Source organism: Rattus rattus, chromosome 3 (genome assembly GCF_011064425.1).
Source record: "Rattus rattus isolate New Zealand chromosome 3, Rrattus_CSIRO_v1, whole genome shotgun sequence".
Lineage (NCBI taxonomy): Eukaryota > Metazoa > Chordata > Mammalia > Rodentia > Muridae > Rattus > Rattus rattus.
In genome coordinates this window covers 21275368-21293412 of record NC_046156.1, presented here as the reverse complement: position 1 = coordinate 21293412, position 18045 = coordinate 21275368, and the positions used below count along the sequence as shown (strand labels likewise).

The 18045-nt window shown below is 45.2% G+C and overlaps 1 protein-coding gene across 1 annotated transcript in view; it reads left to right on the top strand.

Moving 5' to 3' along the window:
• Window positions 1–18045, top strand: part of Dnajb14 (DnaJ heat shock protein family (Hsp40) member B14) — a 44443-nt gene that overhangs the window by 14348 nt on the left and 12050 nt on the right. Inside the window, exons 2-3 of the mRNA XM_032897270.1 lie at window positions 842–1013; window positions 10061–10206. Coding sequence (XP_032753161.1) covers window positions 842–1013; window positions 10061–10206 — 318 coding nt within the window. The remainder of the gene's footprint in view (window positions 1–841; window positions 1014–10060; window positions 10207–18045) is intronic.

Below are 18045 nucleotides of genomic sequence, written 5' to 3'. Positions count from 1 at the left end.
GTGTTTATGTGTACAGTGTGTGTGTGTGTGTGTGTGTGTGTGTGTGTGTGTGTGTGTGTGTGTGTGTGTGTGCTGGTGCCACCAAAGGCCTGAAGAAGGTGCTGGATTCTCTGGAACTAGTGTGTAAGTGACTGTGAGCCGCCTGATGTGGGTGCCGGGAGCTCACCGTCCGTCCCCCACAAGAGCCGTACTCACTCTTAACTGCTATGCTCTCTCCAGCCTCTTAAAATATCTTTATTTTGTATATTTGAAAGAATATTACTGTTCAACTAAAGTTGACAGTTGCTTTTTCTATTTTAAAGATCCGATTCCAGTGTCTAGTTTTTCTTGTTGCTGATGAAAGTAAATAGAAGTTCTTTTAAAAGTACTTCCTTGAACACTCCTACATCATGCTCTGTAGACGGTTACTACTGAAAGAATGACCAAACTTTGTTTGTTTGTTTTGTTCTGAGAGAAGGTTTTACTGTGTAGCTCTAGCTGTCCTGGAGTTCACAGAGATCTGTCTGCCTCGGTGCTCAACTCCGTGGCAAACAGCCTTGTTACTTAAAGAGACGTTATGGAGCCTGAACTGGTGGCTTGTGTCCCTAATCTCGGCACTGGGAAACTAAAGCAGACTGGGCCACATAATTCTAGGTCAGCCCCAACTGCGTAGTAAGATCCTGCCTAAACAAAGGGAAAACAAAACAACAACCTCCCCCACCAATAAAAAAATAAAAAGGAGGCGGAAGCCATGTTCAGTCTTCCCGGAAGACCTCATTTGTCCGCTTTGTCTTCTTCGGGAGCCCTTGAGTCTGTGTCCTCATGTGAGTAGGTTCAGTGTCCTTTATCTGTCTTTCCACAGCATTATTGGAAATAATTATGAAAAATGGAAGCACTGCGGGAAATAGCACGCATTGCCGAAAACCGCCAGGGAGCAGCGAGCAGAGCAAGCCCAGCTTCGGGAAGGACGGCACTTCCGGTGCTGGTGAAGGCGGGAAAGTCTACACCAAAGACCAAGTCGAAGGCGTGCTCAGGTAGGCGTGAATGCAAGTGTGCGGCTCCACCATCATTGATTGTGATAGGGCCGAATCGACATTCTAATGCCTAAAAAACGGGTACTTAAAGCACAGTTTAATTGAAGGGAAATGAAGGAGTTACCTGGGTGTCCTGTGTTTCATACTGTGAAGTCAACCTGGAGGGAGTTAACTTTCTGGAAGTTGCCACTCATTTCAATCAGCTATATGCCACCATGAGTTTTTGAAATAATTTCTCTGAAATAATGATCTCAGCCTTGATTCTATGCACTGTTTGGACCGTATTGAAAGAATGAATTGCTGTGTTGTAATATGTAGTTGAAAATAGGAGAATTTCATATGCAGACGGCTGAGAGTAAGGGCAGCTGTGTTCTCAATTTCCTGGCTAAGGACGCTTTCTTCCCCCTTTCAGTGAGGCTATCTTTGTTTACAGACACCTGGTGCCCCTTCGCTGCTCCCTCAGTGATTCTCCGTCATAGGAGCCTCTCTCTCCACGCACTCCTGCACGAGGCAGTCAGTGGATCTGAGCAGCAAGGAGCTTGGTTTTAGAAAATTGGCTTACCGACTTCTCTCTTTTTTAAACAAGAGTTTTCTTGAAAGAAAAAAGGCTAAACTCTTAGGAATGAACTGCTTCCAAATAGATTGTTATGTTTCCTGATGGAAGTTAAGGAAGTGTGCTCTTCTGGGCAACTGACGTTTGCAGAGATAGAATCTGAAGACATCTGACTTCTCAAGAGCTCTCAGCGAGAGTGGACTGAACTATCACAAGGGAAGAACCAAATAATGCAGCAGAGGTGGCCTTTGTCCCTTGTCCCGTGTCTCTTCCTTTCCTATCTTTTCCCTTTATTTTCCCCGACACGATTTGTATGACATACTGTAAGACTCGCAGTCTATCTATCTAGTAAGGACTTTAAGACTTGTCGCCATGTCTTAAATCCAATATCGATATAGTTGTATCTTATTTCTTTCCCCTATATGTGAATGCAGAGGCTTGGGTGTATCATTGTGTCTGAAACCACAGTGAGGGAAACAGATTCCCCAGTGAGGGTAAAACCACGGAGGAGGACCTTTACCACCGTGATGGTTGCACGCACTTCAAAGGCCTTAAGCGAAGCCGCTGACCACTTCCATGGTGCTACACTGAGCCAATTTGACTTCGGGAAAAGCTGTAAAGAAACGGAATGCTGTAAACTCAGCCCCAAACCAAGCTGTATTTTCCTGTAGGCATCACATTTCATTAGGAGAACACTTTCCATGGATCCCCTTCTTTCTTTTTGGATTTATTTACTTTTACTTTATATGTATGAACGTTTTGTGTATGTATACGTGTACATACTACATGAATGCCTCAGGCTGTGGAGACCAGAAAAGATTGTCTGATTCCCCAGGGCCTGGAGGAGTCACAGAAGGCTGTGGGTGCTTAGGACTGAACCTGGGTCCTCTGCAGGAGCTTACTCTTGCCGCTGAGACATCACTCCAGTCAGCCCCCCAACCCCTACAATTTTTTTTTACAAATTTAATTGTATGTGATTTTGTGACTACCCCTCTCATCTTGCAGAATAGAGTTACCTATTTGCTTGGAAGTGTCACCAACAAGCAAAACTATAGTTGTAAATTTTGGACAATAATGGTATTCCAGATTTGCTGTTATTTTTTAAATTTGTATTTCCTCTCTCCTCTACGTGTGTGTGTGTGTGTGTGTGTGTGTGTGTGTGTGTGTGTGTGGTGCAGGTGTATGAGGAGGGGAGAGAATACATGTGTGAGAGCATACATAGACACACAGGAGAGGAATTTATATGAATAAAAGAAATATGCATGTGTGAATGCCCCTGTGTATGTGCTTTTGTTTTCCTCCAGGCCTCTAGTGGGTGGGGAATGGGGATGGCACATCCCAAGAGTGAAAGAGTGACAGCTGACAGCAGGAGCGGATATGTCACCAGAGTTGGACAGGCGAAGCCCTGAGCAAGCTTCTGTCTGCCCCTGTAAACCCCTGAGATTGGAGGTGACACCGTTGATGAGGTTGAAAGCTGAGGAGAGTAGGAAAGGAGTCTTTAGGGGTGGGATGGAGTGAGTGCAGACTGAGGGTCCAGCTGTATTTACGGTCGCAATTCCCGATAGATAGACGGACTACTTTAGAAGCATTACCTGTATTACAGACCAATTTTCAAAACCAATAACTACTATTTCTTAAGCTCTACATAGTACAAATTGTATATCTCTCTGTATATAATGTAAACTGTATATATAAAATCCCCTTACGGGATGTTTTATATAATTATGAAACATTGTTTTCAGCAAATCCCTAAGCTGTTTGAAATATTTCAGTCAGTCCACTGTATGCACGCTGCCTAGTTGCAGTGTGAACATATCCGCAGTTGACTTCTTAAATGAGGCCCCAGTGAGGCAGCAGATGAGAGGCCAGAACCTGCATCTTGTCGTCTTGTGTTTTGTTTTATTTATACACAGGGGGTTTTCCTCAGGAAGGTACTCTGTCTTGATTCAGAAGGTGATTATGAAACAAGTTGCTCAGTAACAGTTTGGCTCAGTGGGGAGAAGCCACGCAATGCTCCTGCATCAGTTGCATAAGTGCGAACACACAGTAAGACTGAAGAAAACTTGTGTAACTGGTGAACAGGCCGTAGAGCCACCGAGCTCTGTGTCACTGAGTTGAAAAACATTTTAAAAATCTAGGGAAACATACATAATACATAATATGGTATAGGGTGTAATGTTCCTGCTCTTGATCACTTTGCATTTTAAAGTGCTATTCACTTAAATGTTCCATGAACTGTTCAAGTTATAGAGTTATTGCATCACAGTGTGTGCATGTGCGTGTGTGCGTGTGCGTGTGCGTGTGTGTGTGTGTGTGTGTGTGTGTGTGTGTGTGTGTGCGCGTGTGTGTGTGGGGGTTAGGTCAGTATGCTGCAAGCCTATCAAGTTTTGGTTAGTTGTAGTTTCTGTTTGCAAATCTGGGATGAATGGTTGTAGATACTAGAGACTATTTGTATCTTGTAAGAACTTTTAATTCATTACCATAAACCACTGGTACTGTAAGCATTTTAAATAGCACCAGTCTTAACCTTTATATGGAAAGCAGAAAAGGTGAGCCAATTGCTATGAATGGGGCGGATTTTAAAGTTGGTAGAAAATCGAATGGTTTAGATTGAAAGTAAACTCATTTAATTAAAAGTTTACAGATTATTTTAAATGCCATACATGTTAGTGTAGTGATATCTAGAATTCTTTGCCCTGATGTATGTCTCAGAAATGCATATATTAGAGAATATTTTAATATTAAAACTGGTGACTTGATATTATTGAAAAATGTTTTCTTAAATATCTTGGTACCTAATGGCTTTAGATAGGAGTTAGCAAGTGCTCTCGGGGAAGTTTTTGTTCACTTGAATACTTTCCCATTACAAGTTCTTCCTGAAAATAGTTACATGTCTAGTGTACTGATATAGAATTAACTCACTAAAGATAATCTCGTGTTAGTTCTGCAAATTTTGCTTGGCTTTAAAATGCAGTTTTATAATACTTAGAAATAATTTTGGCTGAAAATAACTCTTGTTTAATCAGTCAGTCAACTTACTACAAATTTGAGGGATTTTTTTTTAAACTGGTGCTTTAAAGAAGCAAATCAATCCCTGGGTTTTATTTTTTTCAGTGATACCCTAAAGAAACTCTTTAATGTGTTTGCATATATATATATAAAATTTTCTTATGCATGCTCAATGCATTTTCGTCCTGAGAAAAGTGTTCTCTACAGAAACTACCCGTGTGTTAACAGAAGATTGGCTTAAATGGCTACTGTGATGGGAACAGTGTCTTAGGGAGATGCAGCTTGGACGTGAGGTAAATTGAGTACTTTACAAACTGGCTTAGAGTTCTTGCTTTCATGACATTGTATGTAAAGGGTACATGATTGTTGTAATTTTGTATTCTTTATGGTTTCTTTAATTAAATAAATGCACAGTGATTACTATTAAAAAAATCGAGGGATGCCAAGCAACCAGAGCTTCCAGGGACTAAGCCACTACCTAAAGACTATACATGGACTGACCCTGGACTCTGACCTCATAGGTAGCAATGAATATCCTAGTAAGAGCACCAGTGGAAGGGGAAGCCCTGAGTCCTGCTAAGACTGAACCCCCAGTGAACTAGACTGTCGGGGGGGCGGCAATGGGGGGGGGGGGGGGGGAACACCCATAAGGAAGGGGGGGAGGGAAGGGGATGTTTGCCCGGAAACCGGGAAAGGGAAAAACACTCGAAATGTACATAAGAAATACTCAAGTTAATAAAAAAAAAAAAAATCGAGGGAAAAAACTTTATTGGAAGATTTTAATGCATCTTTATAAAAGGACCATTTTGTATTTCAACATAAAAGACCATCGTGGGATCTACCAGGCAATTGTAGTTGCACCGGGACTGCTCCTAGGAAATTCTATCTCATTTGAATTAGCAAGACTAGAGCTTCAGATTTGATGTACGCTTCAGTCTCCCCTCTCTTCCCGTGTCCTTTTGTTGTTTTTTTTTTTCTTTTTTTTTGTTGTTGTTTGTTTTTGTTTTGTTTTGTTTTACACTAGGCCCTGCCTGGAAGTCAAGACTGATCCTAAACTCCTTCTCCTCCTGTTCTAGCCTCTCTCAGAGTGCTGGGATTACAGGTGCGGGACCCTGGCCTTGTTAAATTCCAGTTCTTTAAATGAAAGGAAGATAAATCACAGTGAAGAGACACATGGCCACCGCAGTTCTTATCAAAGAAAGCGTTTGGTTGGGGCTTGCTCACAGCTGTAGAAGGTTAGCCTTCACAGAGAGAAGCATGGCGGCGTGCATCAGACGTGACGCTGCAGAGGGAGCTGAGACTTCTACAGTCAGATCTGCAGGCATCAAGAACAAAACATGGGTCTGACCCGAGCATTTGAAAACCCAAAGCCCACCCCCAGTGACACACTTCCTCCATCAAAGCCACACTTCTCCAGCAAGGCCACACCTCCTAATCTCTATCAAGTAGCCCCATTCCCTAATGACCAAGCATTCAAATATATGAGCCTGTCGGGGCCATTCCTACTGAAGCCACAGCATGGGGTAAGGAGTTTATGTGAAGCAGGACTGGGCATGGGTGATTGTCCTGGCTAGTTGTGTGGCCAGCTTGGCACAACCATGAAGAAAGGGGCAATCTCAATGGAGGGTTTGCCCAGATAGGATTGGCCTGTGGCCATATCTGTGGGGAATTGTGTTTGTTCATTGTTATGGGAGATGGCACCTTGATGCATCTCGACATGAGTTATCTAAAAGGAGGGAATCTCAACTGAGAAAACGCCTCCATAAGAGGGGCAGCGGTGGAGGAGGGGCGGGGGGCCCACCCAGCCCATCGTGGATGGAGCCATCCATGGGCTGGTGTCCTGGGTTCTATAAGAAAGCACGATGAGCAAGCCATGGCGAGCAAGCTAGGAAGCCGTGCCCTCCACAGCCTCGGCATCAGCTCCTGCCACCAGGTTTCTCTCCTGTTCGAATTTCTGCCTTTGCTGCTTCTGATGATGGACATCTGTTGTATGGAACTCTGAGTGAGCTTCCCTCCCCAACTTGGTTTGGGTAATGGTGTTTCTTCACAGCAGTAGTAACCTACACTAGCACCCCAGCCCTCAGGAGTGGTGCCACCCTGGGCAGGCGGCCTTAGGTTGTACTGTGAACGTTTGCTGATCGTGAGTGAGCCAGGGTGAGTGAGCTAGCAAAACAGTGTCCCCCAGGCTGTGTGTGCGCTTCAGTAAACAGTGTCCCCCAGGCTGTGTGTGCGCTTCAGTAAACAGTGTCCCCCAGGCTGTGTGTGCGCTTCAGTTCTGGCTTTGAGCACCCATCAGTGCTCCATCAGTAACGGACTTACGGGCAAGCCGAGATGAACTGTTTCCTCCTCAAGTTGTTTTTGGTCCCCATAGCAGAAAGCAAACTCAGCGGCAACCTACAGCTAAGCCTTATCCTACCTGACTTAGGGTTTACTGCTGTGAACAGACACCATGACCAAGGCAAGTCTTATACAGGACAACGTTTAATTGGGGCTGGCTTACAGTTTCAGAGGTTTAGTCCATATAATCAAGGTGGGAGCACGGCAGCATCCAGGCAGGCATGGTGCAGGAGGAGCTGAGAGTTCCACATCTTCGTCTGCAGGCTTCGAGCAGAATACGGATTTCCAGGCAGCTAGGGTGAAAGTCTTAAGTCCATGCCCACAGTGACACACCTCGTACAACAAGGCCACACCACCTAATAGTGCCACTCCCTGGGCCACGCTTATGCAAACCGTCACACTGTTATTCAGCTCCTGGACTGCACCTGGCACGCAGGTGCTCTGCAGCGCCACCTGTCACCACCACACCTGCCCTGCCTCGGTCTCTAACACCTGAGAGAAAGAGTCTCCACAGGTTAGGACTTTCATTCAGACTGTTGCCTCAGTTAAGGTTTCTGTTGCCATGATAAAGACCACGACACAAAAGCAGCCTGGGGAGGAGAGGGTTTGTTTCACTTTACAGTTTGCAGTCCATCATCATCCAGAGGTCAGGACAGGAACCTGGAGGCAAGAACTGAAGCAGAGGCCACAAAGGAATGCTTCTTACTGGCTTGCTCCTCGTGGCTTGCTTAGCCTGCTTTCTTACAGCACCCAGGACCAGCAGCCCAAGGGGTGGCACCATCCACAGTGAGCTTAGTCCTCTCTATCCATCATCAATCTAGAGAATGTGCCACAGTCTTGACCATAGTCCAGTCTGGTGGGACATTTTCTCACTTGAGGTTCCCTCTTCTAAAATGACTTAGTTTATGTCAAGTTGAAATAAAACTAGCCAGCACAATTCACCCTTTGTCAACTAAACGTACAAGTAATCACTGTTAGATCGTAACTTTTCTTCTTGTCCTCAAGATGCTATTAATAGCAGCACCAATATAAAATATATTCCAAACTTTAAAAGTCTCACAATCTTTAAAAAAGATTGAGTCCCAAACTGGAGAGATGGCTCAGCAGTTAAGAGCACTGACTGCTCCTCTAGAGGTCCTGAGTTCAATTCCCAGCAACCACATGGTGGCTCAGAACTGTGTGTAATGGGATCCAGTGCCCTCTTCTGGTAGTGTCTGAGGACAGCAACAGTGTACTCATATACATAAAATAAACAATTGTTAAAAATTTGGTCTCTTTAAAATATTGAAGTCAGCTGGGCAAAGTGGTGAATGTGTTAATTCCAGCACCCTGGAGGCAGAGACGGAAGAGCTCTGTAAATTTGAAGCCAGCCTGGTCTATATAGAGAGTTCCAGGACAGCCAGGACTACAAAGACTCTATCTCAAAAATAAAATAAAATACCCAAAGTCTCTCTAAACTCCAAGGTCTCTGTAAGAGTTTAAGTTCTGCCATCAGTGGGCTCCTCTGTTTATAAAGAAAATGAGTTCAGGACTTTCCTTACTCCAAGAGGAAAGAATTAGGGCACAGTCAAAATCAGACCAAAGCCTAGCCAGCAGTGGGAAGTGTCAGGCTTCGGGGGCTCACATCTCCTATGCTCCAAAGAGCTTGGAGGGCTTGGCCAGAACATGGAGGGAGTCCCCAGGCTCAGGCCAGCTCCGTGCCCCAGCTGCTGCTGTCCTCAGGAATCACCCGCTGTAGTGGCATCTCCGAGAAGACTGTCATTTCTGTAATCTTAACCTTCTCTTGTTTCCTCTCCATGCACGCAGAGTGTCAAGGGTGCTTTCCTAACAAAGGGAGAGCTAAGGCGCCTTCACCCCTGAAATGTCTTCTGAGAACCTGTTGTGTACCAGTCACTGTGGTGGCAAATACATTAAGTAGTGAGAGAAAAAAATCTTCCTAGGCTCTTTCTTGAATTGGTCTCTGAGGTTTTTTCTTCTTCTGCCCCCCCCCCACTTTCCCTTCCCTCCTCTTCACCTCTCCTCTCCTCCCCTCCTCTCCTCTCCCACTTCCTTTCCTGCCCTTCTCTTCCTCCCTCCCTCATAGTTTCCCAGTTTTGCTCCTCATGACCAGATCTTCTAGTTAGCTTACCTGTTACATTTTCAAGACACAGAATATGGAACCTAACTAAAGTTTCAAAGGAAAAGGGAGGCTTTTCCTTCCCTGCTGCTACAGGTGAGCACAGAGCCTCACCCTTGCATGCTGTGTGTGCCCTCTGCTGTGAGCTTCACGCCAGCCCTCGCCCCCCTTAGCTTTCGGGATGCCAGGGTGTAGGATGCCATCATGATAGAGTCCTCACTGCCCTCAAGCCCTTCAGCGTTTCTCTCTATTCCCGATACGGTTCCAACACTCCCAAGTGTTAGCGGGGGAACATTTTCCAACACAAACTGATCTCGAAGAACAGCTTGATGGAAATCGTATGTAACAGATAATTTTTAGTCCCCGTTGTTACTTTCAAATGTTTTAACACAGGACCTACAATCCTTTTTGATATCACTCGGTTAAATTCTCAGTAGCAGTCGTGTGGAGTTAATTTGTCTTGGCTCCAGATCTCAGGCCACTGCAGCTCCTGTACAACTCCTGTACAGCCCCTGTGTGGCCCCTGTGCGGCGCCCTGTGTAGCCCCCGTTTAGCTCCTGTGCGGCCCCTGTGCAGCCCCTATGCAGCCCCTGTGCAGCGTCTGGCCCTGCTCATGCTTAGCTCCATCTGCTCGGGGCACTAACAAGTTCTCACAGCGTTCACTCCTCTGTGGTGACACACTTTCCCGGCCTTTCTTCCACTCCAGTTGCAGTGAGTGCACTGTGCTTCATCTGTATTCCTCAGGGGTTCACCTCTCTGTGGCAGTGACAAGCTACGCTGTGGACAGTCTGTGGGTGGAGCAATGGTCTGCCTACCAAAGTGAGAATGGAGCAAACAGCCTGCATCACACCCGCAGATATTCCTGATACCATTCTAACAGAGTGACGTCATGTCCCGTATGCCATTCTAACAGAGTGACGTCATGTCCCTTATACCATTCTAATAGAGAGTGATGTCATGTTCCTTATACCATTCTAACAGAGTGACGTCATATTCCTGCTTAAAATTTACCCTATCGTTTTTTGTTCACAGCATAAACAAATGTAAAAATTACTACGAAGTCCTCGGAGTTACAAAAGATGCTGGTGATGAAGATTTGAAAAAAGCTTATAGGAAGCTGGCTTTGAAGTTTCATCCAGACAAAAACCACGCCCCTGGAGCCACGGATGCTTTCAAAAGTAAAGTAACTCATGAAGCTTCACCACAGCCTTTTCTAGAATGCACTTTACAGGGCTTCAGAATATGAAATTCTGCTCCTCTTCGCGTGCATTTAGAAAGCAGCTTAAGAAGAGTCTAACAATCCCTTGAATCTTTAGGACTAGCTTCCATTACTCAGCTGAGCAGAAGCTGCATGGCTGCAAAAGTCTGCAAGCTGGTACTCACATTCCTGAGTAACATCCAGGTACCAGGCGTGCCTTCTAGTGGGTTTCAGGCTGATGGTTTGCATTACCTTCCAGCCTAGACATATGGCCCCAAGTCAGCGAAAAGTGAGTTTTATGGTTTTTCTCTAGACATGGCCCAGAATGGAGATTTCCTAAACAGGCTGTTCCAGGGATGTTGGTAGTGCTCTTAGGTTTCTATGACACCTGGCCAGGTTTTGTGATTCCAGAACTCAAACCCAGGGCCATGCCATGTTAGACAAGCTGCTAGCACTGAGTTGCAGCTCTGGTCCTTGGGTTTATGAGCTCAGGTCTTGCTGTGCAACTCAGGCTGGCCATGAACTTGACAGCGTTCCTGCCTCTGAGCGCTGAGGTCACAGGTGTGCACAGCACAGTTTTGCACTCTTTATACACCCTGGGTTAGTGATGTGATTTTTTCTGCTTCTTCCAAATTGATTTCTTTCCTCTTGTCTGTGTTTTCTATTTTACTTCCTAATCTTCTTTAAAGTTTGGTGAATTTAGTAAACACTGTGTAAAATAGGAGTACGTATTAGGTAACCGATTTGATAGTTTTCTATTTTCATCTTACCTGAAAGTCACACAGCTGTCTGTTCCCTCCCCCGGTTTGCCGTATAACTTCACCTTTCCAGGAAGCACTCGGTAGCTTCTCTCTGGCAGATCAAGCTGCTGGCACAGGACTCTTGTGCCTTGAGTGTATTATTAAGTAAAAGAACAATAGCAATAATTTCATGGTTTCTTCCGGTTTCATTGTAACAATGTGTTATCTAGAGTGAAACATTTAACCTAGGGATTGTTGATTCTGGAGAATTTGATATTCAGAGGGCAGTGTTTGGTGTTTCCAGTAACATGCTGGGGTCTAAGAATAGAACAAAGGAGGTATTATGTTATAATGGTTCAAAAAAGATTAGTTTTTCATAAAAATGCAGTTAAAATTGTTTATAATCTAGGTATTGTGGAACATGCCTATAACCCCAGCTTTCAAGAGGCAGAGCCCGGAGGATCACAAGTTCGAGGCCAGCCTGGTCTACATAGAAAGTCCCAGGCCAGCAGAGCAATGGACTATAACATTCATTTTTGTTTTCCCATCACAGCTAGAGGGAGAGGCGAGCGGGGAGGGGGGGAGGATACTGTTTACAGGACAGTTTTATTTGTTGAAGGAAGTTGCCAAGGAAAATGCATTTGGGAATTAATATTATATTCCAGATGAAGCGCTGCCAAAGCTGTTTTTATGGCAAAGGGAGGAAGGCCCCACTTCCTTAAGGTGACAGTGGCACAGAAAGAGTAGGAAACCCGGGTGAGCAGGTAAAGGTCCTTGTCCCCAAGCCTTGTAACCTGAGTGTGAGGCCTGGGATTCATGTGCTGGAAGGAGACAACTGATTCCTACAGGTTACAGACAGACACACACACATGCACATGCACACACACACACTCTCTCTCACACACACATATATACATACACAAATAAATAAATGAAACAAAAAGTTAAAAAAAGAAATCACAGGAAACAGTATTGTAACAGTTCACCATGAGTTTAACTTAAACCCTTCCCTGTCTTCTCTTGAGCCTGCCACACTCTGACGGTTACCTCCAACACCATGATCACGTAGGTGGCCCTGGTTAAACTCAGTCGGTCCCACACAAGAAAGACACCGTATAGGATTTCTAGTGCAGGGGCATAAGCAAGGCTGGAGAGTGTCAGCACTCAGAATGTGTGTAGAAGATGATCAGGGCAGATTTAATAAAGTTATGACAGATCTTGACAATGGGCGATCCAAATAACATTGGCCATAGTAATTCTTCCTGAACTGGAGGGGTAGCACTGTGGTAAGAGCACCCAGTGCTTTGAGGACCCAGGTTGGATTGCTTTCTTTAACTCTAGCCCCCAGGGGACCCAGCACTCTCTCATGGCCTCCACAGGTGCTGCACCCATGTGCCACAAGCATCCAGGCAAGCTCTTCATATGCATAAAAGTGAACAGTGGTAGGCCAGGCCGTGGTCATACACACCTTTCATCCCAGAACTCAGGAAGCAGAGGCAGGCAGCTCTCTGAGTTTGAAAAATTCCAAGACAGCCAGGACCACAAAGAAAAACCCTTGAAAAACAAAACAAAACAAAAGGTACCCAGTAGTAATTCTTCTAATGTTAAGAATATTAGGCTTGGCCCCAGGTGTGGTTCTGCACATCTGTAATGCCAGCACTTGGGAGGCAGAAGCAGGGAATCATGTGTTCTGAGTCTCCTTGGCTACATAGTCAGTTTAAGGCTAGTCAGAGTTGTATGCGACTCTGTCTCAAAACTAATAAACAAACAGGGGAGATGGCTCAGCAGTTAAGAGCACTGGCTGTTCTTCCAGGAGATCCAGGTTCAAATCCCAGAACCCACCCAATGGCTTATAAGTATCTATAATATCAGTCCTTTGGTATCCGATGCCCTCTTCTGACTTCTATGGGCCCCAGCCATGTTCAAGGCACACATATACATGCAGACAAAATACTTACACACACAAAACAAAAGTAACTTTAAAAAAAAGAAAGAGGATGTCAGGCTGGCTGTACCTGCGGTGCTGTAGCTGGGGGTAGAATGTTTGCCCAGTGTGTGTAAGGTAGGGTTTGGTCTCTAGTTCTACAAAACAAAAACTCCAAAAACCTCAGAGAATGTTAAACTAGTTTCTCCTGTTGTGCGTCAAGGTCTTATGAGCACTGCGGTTCTTATGACAACACTACGGTATGGTGTCCGTACCACAGCTTCACTGTTGCTCTTGTGATGCAGCAGACGGCATAGGCATCGCACACTAAGCCAGCCAGACACTCAGTGGGTCCTCACAGTGACGGCTTTGAAGGCCGGGTGTCATAATTATGATTTAATGTCTGGCTTTGTAAGGGAGACAATCCTTACTGACCAGCGTGCTGGGAGGTGGTTATCTCTGGGGGAGAGGCCCACACAGTCAGTATGCGGGTGGTTATCTACAAATCAGAATGCCAGTTTAATTAGTCCCAAAGGGGATCAGAATTGGGAGTTGGTTTCTAAGCCAGTTTTCACCCACTAGAAACTGGACAGAAACCCCAGCCTGTACCCCACAGATTTTCCGTGAGCAAATGTAGTTAGCCATCTTGGCAGCCAGTGTGGTCACACTAGCAGGCAGGCTTCATTTGTCGCAGGCTTCCTGAGTACTTGATGCATTCTTAGCCAGTCTCCTGCTGGGAGACTTCAAGCTGTTTTTCCTAATCAGAGACATGTCTTGGTGTTTTCTTCAATTAATTAATCAATCAATCAATCAATCAATCAATATGTCTGTCTTTGCATATACAAGCTTGGACATGGGCTTACATGTGTACACACAGATTTGTGGAAATCAGAGGACAGTTTGCAGCAGATTTTCTCCTACCAAGCAAGTCCTGGGGATTGAACTCAGGTCATCAGCTTGCAGCATGCACCTTTCCCCGCTGAGCCATCTTGCTGGCCCCCTCTTTGATCTTTTATGTGGAAACTAAGATAAGTGTTTGATCACACCATTTATTTGATAGAAAGTGGAAGTCATTTGCAGGTTATTTTCCTATTCTATTTTACTTTCTTCAATAATAGAGAAATAACCATAATTAGATTTAGGGCTTAAGTTAAATGCTACATTTTTTTTTTTAAATAAAGGAAACAAGTGTTCCTAGGACAGTAAACCCAAATGTGGCTGGTTTGTCTTTCCCATGAAACTTGTTAAGTTTACCAAAGCGAAGAAATATTTATCATGCAGAATGACTTTTACAGCATAAGCATGTTTTACACATCATCCTGGTGACGTGAATTCTATCTCTTCTCTCAACACAAACACCATCAAAGCACACGCCTGGACATGGGTTGGGTGTAGCTCAGGGGTCCTTGCCTCTCGTTCACAAGGCCTTTAGTTCCTTATCCAGCATCACCATCGAACAAGCACAAAACAGAAGCAGGCCACCAAACTAGGACATAGTATCTTCGGCGGTCCAGCACTAAGTCGGAAATTATTTCAGTACACTGTTTCATTGTCAGCACACACATGAACATCACAGCAGAGAGCATGGGATAGCCGTTTGTTTCATAAATAATTGCAGATCACGCGCTATGGCCTGGGCTAGGTTTATAGTTTAATATTAACAGTGTGGACTTCAAGGGCACGTCTCTCAGAGCAAAGATGTTCATTCTACCTTTCGGCTTTTTCTTATCTAAGTGAAGTGATTTGAGATTTCCTTATCCTCAAAGAGTTTGTAACTTGTAAAGTAGGGAGACAGGCTTCATCCGAAATGTCCACCCTACAGTGAAGCCTAATACCTGTCAGAATTTTGTAGTTTTTCATTCCTGGGTTTTTTTCTTATTCTTTTTTTATTTAATGTTTATTTAAATTCTTGTGAGAGCACAGACACACCTATAATGTGAGCACTTGGGTCATAGAGGCAGGAGATCAGGAGTTCAAGGTCATCCTCAGACATAAAGGGAGGCCATCGAAGGTTACATGAGACCTGGCTTAGCCTAGACCTCTTCCCCACAGAGTGAACAGTCATGGAACCAATGTCATCCCTTTCTCATAGATGAAAAAATAGAGACTTGGAAAGATGAACTGATTTATTCCATTCCTCTCAGGAGACTCACTGTAACTAAATACCCAAACAGAAAGGAATGGCTGAGGAAAAGTCAGAGAGATGATGCAGTGTTGAGCCTGTTTGTAAAACCCTGTGATCCCAAGTTCTTGAGGGACTAAGCTCTGAGGATCACAAGTTCAAGGCTTGCTTGAGCTACAGAATACGGAATATAGAATACAGAATGCATTTAAGGCAGCTTAGGTCACTATTGAGATCCCCTATGTTTTTAAAGAGCTGGGTATACAGCTAAAAGGTTCAGTACCTACCTAGCATTCTTTTTAAAAAAAAAATGATTTCTTTATTTCTTTATTTCGCGTGTGTGAGTACACTGTAGCTATATTCAGGCACACCCGAAGAGGGCATCAGATCCCATTACAGATGGTTGTGAGCCACCATGCCGTTGCTGGGAATTGAACTCAGGACCTATGGAAGAGCAGTTAGTGCTCTTAACTGCAGAGCCATCTCTCCAGCCCATACCTAGCACTTGTGAGTAACCTATTCTCAGTGCCACAAAAGCAGAAGGAAGATGGCAAATGAAAAATATTAAAACGAGTGTCACTGGAGCATCATACCATGGCAAGAACTGGCTCTCGTGAGATGTCTGATATTTATGGTTAGAGGAGAGAGAGGGTAAAGGCTTGGATGTGACCAAGAGGCAGAGTGGTTTAAACACCAGTGGCCTTTTGACTAGAATACGTATTTTGTCCTTCTTCCCCACATGGAGAACAGCTGAAAAGCTTAGGCATTCTACAATGAGCAGGTCAGGCGGACATAAGAAGACCGAAGGGTCATGAGAAGGTGGAGGAACTCAGTACTCAGCACTCAGGAGCAGTGTGGCAGGGATCACCTGAGTGTCTCGTAGATCTGACCTTACTGTTCCAGATTAGGTGATGGCAGCCTCAAAACACCAAGAAATGTGGTGGGGGTGGGTGGAGAAAGTTCCCAAATGCCACAGGAAAGACTGACCTCACACCCACCCTTTGTATGACTTATAGATGTTCTAATCCACTGAGGGGATAGAGATGGGGGAGGACTGGGACTTCACTTTCCTCCCTTCCCTCCCTCCTTCTTTAACTATTTACTTATTTATTATATGTAAGTGTCCTGCCTCTATGCATGCATGTGCACCTCATGCATGCCTGGCATCCTCCTCAGATACCCTGGAACTGAATCACAGATGGTTGTGAGTCACATGTACATGCTGGGATCCAAACCCAGGTCCTCTGTAAGAACAGTGCCTTAACCACTGAACCGGCTCTCCAGCCTCAGGAAGAACCTCAGTTTCATTCATGCTGTGCAGTCCCTTTTACCTCTCCCATCCCTCCACAGTCTCAGTAGAGATGGTGTGGGGGCTACACCTCTGCTTCCCTGGACACACACAGCCGTTCTTTTCCCAGTGGGGTGGCATTAGTCACCTTCACACCAGCTTGACCAGATACTTGGCACACAGAAGTTAAGGGGAGGCAAGGTTTATTTTGGTGTATGGTTTAAGAACTGTCCTGAAGGGAAGGGGTATTCATGGCAAGCGTATTCACATGATGGCAGAAAGGAAGCACGGGAGGGAGATACAGAAGGAAGTGAGGGTAAGATACAGCACCAAGGACATGGCTCATAAGGCCTACCACCTCCTCTCAGACCTCACCTCCTACCTTCAGCACCTACCAATAATGTCTTCTCGGGACTCCACAGAGGCTAATCGTGTATGCCGTCAGGGCACTCGTGTAATGTGGAAACCCACCACAGGTGCTGGCAGTGCTTTACCACTCGCCAGCCCATTAGCACTTTGCCACCATCCAGAAGTAACAAGACTATAGCCTCCTGGTGTCACAACACCACATAGAACGCAGCAATGAGGCATCCCTTCTCCTAGCCAGGAGACAACTGCATTCCTAACATGAGTCTGGAGACCCCATCTCTTCCCAGCATTGGTGGGGAGGTCCCCACTCCCACCTCACTTGGTGACGTCAGAGTCTGGGGGGAAGGATCCCGGATGTGTTTCTGCACAGCAGTGGTGCGATAGTGTCCCCTGCTGTACTGGGATGGCAGGAGAGAGAGAAGCTAAAGCAGAACAATTAAGAAGCAGACCCTCACAACAGACAAAAGAACCGAATTATCATCCCAAGAACCAGGACCTCACGGGGGATTTCAAAACTCACTGTTAGCCACCCACATGGAGAAGACAGGAAAACCAGCATTGTGTAGCAAAGATGTTGCTGCATGGATGATCCGGCTGCCCTGAAGAACAAAGATGTGTGTCACAAGCCAGATCACCAGAGAAGGGCAGAGTCTGGACAGAGTAGAAACCATCACTTCAAGATCAGAAACACCTGCTAAAGTGTGGACGGGAGAAAGGGCAGACTGAGCCAAGACCTGATGAACTAGAGACATCGCACTGCCCACTCAGACAACCAAGAAAGCCACACAGAGTGGAAGCAGCAGCCTTGTGGAACATGGAGCTGTGACGGAAGATCTGATGTCAGCAGGCTCCGAGAGCGGGAAGGAAGACAGAGCTGGAAGTCTCTAGAATAGTTAAAGTCGGGACTTCTCAAACTCAATGTAATAGGTAAATAAGGGCTGGAGAGATGGCTCAGTGGTTAAGAGCACTGACTGCTCTTCCAGAGGTCCTGAGTTCAATCCCCTATCTATTACAGATAGATTGAGGTGGGAGGTCCCCCTATCTCACAACTATCTGTAATAGGATCTGATGCCTTCTTCTGGTGTGTCTGAAGACAGTGACAGTGTACTCATATAAATAAATAAATCTTTAATAAGTAAACAAACAAGCTTTTAGATGTGAGAAATTGGATGAGCCCCAAGCAGTTAAGTCAAAAGAAATCTGTAATGAGAGACATCTCAGTCAACCTTCTGGAAATTTAAGACACACACAGTAATTAATAACATAAAATAAAATCTTAAGGCGAGAAAGCACGTGGAGGTCGCTCATGCTCAGCCTGCGCTCCGTGGCCCAGTCACTGTTAAGGTGAAGAACTGTCAGAACGGAGAGGGATGGTC